Below are 6,508 nucleotides of genomic sequence, written 5' to 3' on the forward strand. Positions count from 1 at the left end.
GATGGTACTCCCTCCCTCCGGTCCTTTTTACTCCGCATATAAGATTTGTCTGAAGTCAAACTTTGTAAAGTTCGACCATGTTTATATGAAAATATATCGACATCTATCATACTAAAGTTATACAATATGAAAATTAAATTCATGACGCAAAACATGGTCAAACTTTACGATGTTCGACTTCGGACAAATCTTTATATGCGGAGTGAAAATGACCGGAGGGAGCCCTACACACAAGGCAGCTGGTATTTAAGCTTCCAGAGCTTCATCATACTCCTCATTGACAATTGAGCTCCGGTCCAGGATTTATCATTACATTTATTACCATGTACACGCCTAGCAAATGTGAAGGATGGTACAACATAGCAGATGGTACTTCCTCATCACACACACAGGCCTTACACCTTCCTAAAGTTTGGCCAGAAGTCAGGTTATGCACATGGGGGAGGGGGGGGGGGTATGTACAGTGAAGTGAAACTACAATTTCACCATGGATTGGTGATGGTACTGAAATTTGTTGGTAAATCCTTCTGATTTGGCAGGATCCACTACTCACCAAGGCTTTTACTGCTCTTCAGGAAGGCAGCTGCTTTCCAGATCATCATTTAACAGGGGAGGAGGACACAGGATAGTGGGTGCCCAGTGCTCTGTCACCAACATAGCTGGTGCCAGATCAGCTACTTTCCATGGCCAATCTGTGATGGGGAAACCATTTTAGTAAGTTCAAGAGAATAAATAAGTTGCAAATTTCATGCACAAAGTGCTAGACAGTAGGTATGGAGTGAGTTTCTCGCTCGTAAATCTGTACTTCCTTAAGCAAGTTGTGGGCTGAAACGCATTCAGTAGACACCACGGATCATGGCCTCACCTTTGCTTGTTGGTGCATTTCGAGCATCCTGCGGTAGTCCAGCCTTGCGACAGGGCAACCGACGATAGCCGATACCCTCGAAACAGCCTCACTGACAGCTGTTTCCACTCTTTCCTTGCGGAAAACCTTGACGATGTCTTCTTCCTCGTCTTGGTCGATTGGCATCGCCCTGCTATTGATTCCTCGCAGACCAACGCCTTTTCGGAACCACCTCAGCATGATCTTCTCAAGGATGCCAACACTTTGAAGTAACTCCTTGTACTTGTTTCTTTCTCGGTGAGCTCTGAACCGTGCCTATCAGAATAAACAGGTGGACTTGCTTATCGACTGAACAAAATCCTCAAAACATTAAGGATGCACTAGTACACATCAAATAATTACTCTGCGCATTATACGCGGAACTGAACTTACCTGAATCTTGATGACATTTTTCCGAATTTTCTGATATTCCTTACGTTTCTTCCAGCGCCTGAAGTTCTTCTGGATAGATAATGTAGCTCTTTCGAGCATAGATGGCGAAGCAGAGCTATCTCCATTCTGAAGAGCCTTTTGTTTCTTCTTTTTTAAGGAAAACACACGGAAGGTAGCTTGTATGCGTCCGGCAGCTTGAACAGCATTTCGGATAGCTCCTAGAGAATCCTTAAGTGCAAGCTGATCATCAGTTCCACCATCCACATGTGCACATTTATCTGATACTCTATCCACAGCATTAGATGTACTCACTCCACCATTATGATCTACGGGTTTCCCATTTTCTTTTGATTCCAGAGAATCAAGGGTACTGGTTAGTTGTGCTTCTGAAAGGAATGCAGAGATGCCTATGAAACCATAGGCAGACGCAATCGAAGCAGGTGTCTTGGCAGCAGGGTCTTCCGCTGTTGGATCTGAAAGTGCACCCACAGCAGCGCCTGCAACAACAAGAACCGCTACCATTTGTTCCCTGTCATTTCATATTAGGGTCAGAGTCAGGAGGAAATCCATATGTGATGAAGCTAGGAAACAGAAGATAAATTGCTTATATTACAGATGGGACATTTGCATTTGGTTGCAAGAATAGGAAAGCTTACGAAACTAGTTTGCATACAACATTCCATTTAATGAATAGGTCATCAATACCTTCCGAATCGTGCAGCCCAATGCAGAGCAGTCCATCCATTTGCATCACGGTAGTTTATAGGCACGCCGTTACTAAGCAGCGGTTTCAAAGCCCAGTCGTATCCCAATGCAGCAATTGTATGTATCACACCATGGTATTGCTTAGGAAGCAAATACTCCCCTTCACTATTCTGTTCAAATTTGGATGATAGCCAGTCCTGGAACTTATTGTTAAGCATCACTTCCATGATGCAATTTACTGCATTCTCATGGTCCAACTGCTCACATGTTCTCCCTATAATCTCTGAGGGGTTAACTGGGAATCCAGACCGAGCATTTGGGAGTGGCAACCTGAACTTTGAGAAGAGTTCACAGCCATGACTATCAAAAAGCATCTGCACATAGTTAATCAGCAACAACAGCCCATTGTCACTTTTGGTAGGCCTCTGTTGGAATTCAAATTCTCGTGCTTCACTGCAGGGTTTCCCGTTCCCATTAATCATTGTGTTGGTAGGCTTTTCAACGAATTCAAATTCTCGATCTTCAGTGCAAGGTTTCCCATTCTCATTGAGCATGCACATTCTCACCTTTCCAGCACCAAGGTATGGTGGAGTATAACAACGGATGACACCTTGCTGGACAACTACCGCAGGTACTTTAACATCACCAAATAGTACCCATGAACTATTGGAGAGGTTGCAAGGGAAATCTCCTACAATGACAACCTGCATTATGTTTAGAGCCTCCAATTAATTATTGTAAGATCATGGTAGAAATTGACTTGAATGCAGTATTTCCCTAATGGACGGCATTTTTGCCAACGACTCAACGAGGCAATAGATGAACCCACAGATCATGCACACTCCGATTATTATAGTGTATATGTTAATGTAAATCCCATGTGACAATATCCCCAAATGGTTCCATAGCTTATCAATAGAGCAGAACAATGAAGATGCATTATTTAACTCACAAAAATAACTCGTTCAGTTAAGAATATCAACTTCAGTTCTGGGTGATACCTTAGCACTTTCAGAACAAAATGCCCATTCTGGAGAAACCTCATGAAGATGGAACCATTGGTTTTCATCAATTGTCACAGGAGCTGAATGTAGAATAGATTTAAGTTGGTCATCCTCCAACCATGTTTCTGATCAAGAAAAGATATACATGGAAAAAATGCAAATTTTCAGAAAGTTTGCCCATGTTAACCCAGGCAGTAACTACCAATGAAAGAATCAAATGCATGGCATTTGCTAGTGCTAGAGTAGAGCACCTGAATATTTCAGGACATCGATAGGATCGGGATAAGGGTGACTTCCTTCAGCATGGTTGTCTTCACTAAACCCCAGATCAAAGACATCTGCAAGGTTTATACATGCGTCTAGTTCTTCATTCTGTATCCCATGCGCAGGAATAGGATCATGATTTGGCAGAACCTCATCAGTGTTAACATCATGACGTTCCTTGTTTTCCAGACTCAGCTGCATTTCAAGTGTCCGCCGCCAATCAAATAGACTTATATCATTTGTTTCATTGTTTATGGTCGGGATCTGGGAACTAACTTCTTCCGCGGATCCTGGGCTGCACGAGTTGAGAAGTGGCGCAACTATCTCACTAGTCAACCCTGGCGAACTATGTGCATCAGCTCTGCTAGCACTGCCATTCTGATTGGATGTTGGCGAACCGTTTAGCACTGATACTGAAATGCTGCCCTGGCAATCAATCAGCAAACAAAGGTTAAGCACAGGACATGCCAAATGTGGTGACTTCAGTCACTATAATAATATGCACTAGCTTAATAGGTGAGTTAATCAATGCAAGCCTACAAAATTTCAAGTTCAATTTCACTGGTGCTATGCCCCAGTGATCAATTAATCTTATATTGCCCACAGTTGAGAGTGAATAGATAAGTGTGGGTAGTAAACCAATGTTATTGTTTCACTCATCCTAGTTGGTTAAGCATCAGAACTGAAGATATGTTGTGAGAGAAGGAAGATAACGCAATGAGTAAATTGCAAAAAAGCACCACAACTGGGGACCCTAATTCACAATTGGGGATCCTAGATTCATAAAGCAAGGAGTTAAGCAAGAGACAAACCTCTAGAACGTCTCTATAGTGGACAAGAACGATGTGCTCATAAGCCCTGCAAAGATGAATTGTTTTCATTAAATGTGAACTAAAATTTATACGTAAATGGTTCGTATTCACAGGGGAAAATATCAGCAAATCATAACCCACACTCCAACAGTAGAAGTCATAGTAATAACAGGGTATAATACCAATATTTTCTGGAACTTAATTACTAGTACAAGAATTGATGTGCCTATTTTGGAGACTCCTAATAAAAATATAGGATTGCCCTTAGGAATAAAGTCTCTTGCACTGTTCTGCATCATCAGAAAAAGTGGAAGAACATTGTAGAGCATTACAAATTTTAACATGTCTACAAGGAACTGATGAATGGTGGTTTCTATTTGTTGGGAACATCTCAGATGGATGCTGAAACTTCAAAGTAACGACCATACAGAGAATAACTTGTGAATATGAATTTGTGCAACAGGCTTTACCATATAAGCAAGAAAATGAAACGACACGTGCCCATGAACTGCTTATAAATTCCTCCCTGAGTCCCCATTAAAAAAATTCTTCATGAGGAGCACAAAGACAAAGTTGCTATTGGGTTTGTGTTCTAAGGAGAAGCAATCACAATTTAAAAACATCCGAGAGATAAGAAAAGCTTATGTGAAGCATAGAATACAGTACTTAACATATGCCCCTACACAAGTAAACAGTCCTTACGGTTCAAGCATCCAATATATCCGCCTCATGAATCTAGGATTATTTTCTGCACGAGCATAGTAGCAATTCAGAGCCTTTACATTATCAACCTGAAATTTGCAGGGTCAAAAGAGGAAAGCATATTAACTACCCAGCTTATCTGATTGGGCCATAACAACAAATATCCCATCTATTTATTGGCTTTCTCAGATGCTCGCCGCCAAAACATACCATGATTAACACTTGAACTCCTATTACTAGACTAGAGAAGATAAAGGTTGAACAGACCTTAAGGTACTCATGTGCTTCATTGCCGCTCTTCCCATTCTTCTTTTTCTGCCACACATACCCATCATTCCGGAAGAAGCGATGTACCCTACGGTTGAAAAGGAACCAAGAACCACCTGTAATTTCAGTACCAAGTAGGTTAATCACACCCAGGGCACACATTAGATTGAATCGGATACTGTATCTCGCAAGCAAGAAAACAAAAGGATGGTTTTATTACTCGGTGGCCTCTGAGGGGTCCTGTTTTGGATCCCGAACAGCTCACAGTTCTGCAATATGTCAAGAACCTCTCTGGGCTTGAGCCACCGCGTCTTCACCTCCCGCTGCAGATTTAGTATGTCGTGACCTGAATCGCAAACAAAATGTAACAAACTTGTCACAAACCAGACCATTAGGAACACATAACAACTAAGGGAATTTTTCACAGTTTATTAACGAAGCAGGGGATCACCATTTTTCTTTAACAAGAAAAGAAGAAAGAAACACAGCAGCTGGAGGGATCATGGTTCCAAAGTATTTATTACTAGATATTTCTAAAAAAGAGTATTTACTACTAGTAGTACAAAGGATCATGGTTTCAAAGTATTTAGAAAAGAAAGAAAGAAAGAAACATAGCAGCTAGGTGAATCAGGGACATGAGTTCTGCAGCAGCATAAATAGGATCCAGCACCAAATATCCATACACCTAGGACTATTTACTACTACTCCCCACCCCGCGAACCCAAATCTAACCGCCCGGCGCCTGGTAACCAAAATCCGCCGCAGAAACCGCGCACGAGACGGGGAAATATTGGAACTTTGGAACTACGGTAGTACTAAGTAGGAGGCGCCGGGAGAATCCGGCGTTGATTACCTTGCCGCTGCTGCTGCTGCATCGCGGCGGCCGGACGAACTCCGGCGAGGGAGCAAGAACTGGGGCGGGGGGAGTGGCGAGGGCACCGAATATCCCCGCAGGCACCACCGAGGTGAGTCTTGAATGGCCGGGTCGCCGCCAACTACTCCCCCAGGTGTTTGCGGTGGGTGGCACTACTTCTTGAATACTATACTGTTGGATCTGGGACGACCAAGCAATCACTCGCTCCGGTCCAGAGATGCCAGTCGGTCGCGCCGAGCAGCGGCAGTATCCAGTGAGGCCGGAGAGGAAGGGAGAGGGGGATTAGTAGGGAGAACGGTGAACGCGTGAGGGGGGGAGAGTGGAGAGGAGAAACTGCGCGGCGGATTCCGCCGGACATCCCGGCACAGAGGGCTGGTGCCAAAGCCAAAGTGTAGGAGCAACTCCAACGCGGGGACCAATTCGTCGGCACGTGTTTGTTTGGGTCGAAATGAACGAAAATGTCAGCCCAACGTGCAGACTCAAATCGCGTTCGCTCGGTGTCTGTTTGTATGCATTTCATGTCTAAATTTGAACTTCATTTGTGTCCACGCGGACACCAAACGAACACGCGCACGTCCTCTCGGTGTCCGTCGTGGCCCCACCT

At 43.6% G+C, this 6,508-nt stretch overlaps 1 protein-coding gene across 4 annotated transcripts; it reads right to left on the reverse strand.

Annotated features, from left to right (window-relative positions):
- Positions 1 to 240: 240 nt before the first annotated feature.
- LOC123063129 (calmodulin-binding transcription activator 4) lies at positions 241 to 6,278 on the reverse strand. 4 transcript variants are annotated; one of them, XM_044486872.1, is made up of 12 exons: positions 5,884 to 6,278; positions 5,251 to 5,376; positions 5,031 to 5,146; positions 4,764 to 4,852; positions 4,062 to 4,107; positions 3,526 to 3,675; positions 3,237 to 3,444; positions 2,983 to 3,065; positions 1,982 to 2,685; positions 1,277 to 1,805; positions 866 to 1,159; positions 241 to 692 (listed from the first exon to the last, which is right to left on the reverse strand). In XM_044486872.1, exons 1-12 carry the CDS (start codon positions 5,903 to 5,905, stop codon positions 675 to 677), a joined length of 2,385 nt encoding a protein of 794 aa, XP_044342807.1. In that variant the 5' UTR covers positions 5,906 to 6,278; the 3' UTR covers positions 241 to 674. The 4 variants fall into 4 exon arrangements, with proteins under 4 accessions (XP_044342807.1, XP_044342806.1, XP_044342805.1 ...); XM_044486871.1 differs by having other exon boundaries at positions 2,983 to 3,110; positions 5,884 to 6,276; XM_044486870.1 differs by having other exon boundaries at positions 3,237 to 3,675.
- Between the last annotated feature and the right edge of the window lie 230 nt (positions 6,279 to 6,508).

This window comes from Triticum aestivum, chromosome 3A (assembly GCF_018294505.1).
Source record: "Triticum aestivum cultivar Chinese Spring chromosome 3A, IWGSC CS RefSeq v2.1, whole genome shotgun sequence".
NCBI lineage: Eukaryota > Viridiplantae > Streptophyta > Magnoliopsida > Poales > Poaceae > Triticum > Triticum aestivum.

What these genes read in the sequence shown, in the direction of transcription:
- LOC123063129 (XM_044486868.1), bottom strand. Translation starts at nt 5,905, where the DNA reads ATGCAGCAGCAGCAGCGGCAAG. An exon ending in GACCCCTCAGAGGCCACCGA is followed by an intron (nt 5,147 to 5,250) that starts GTAATAAAACCA and finishes CTGAAATTACAG; the next exon opens with GTGGTTCTTGGTTCCTTTTC. An exon ending in AAAATGTCATCAAGATTCAG is followed by an intron (nt 1,160 to 1,276) that starts GTAAGTTCAGTT and finishes TTATTCTGATAG; the next exon opens with GCACGGTTCAGAGCTCACCG.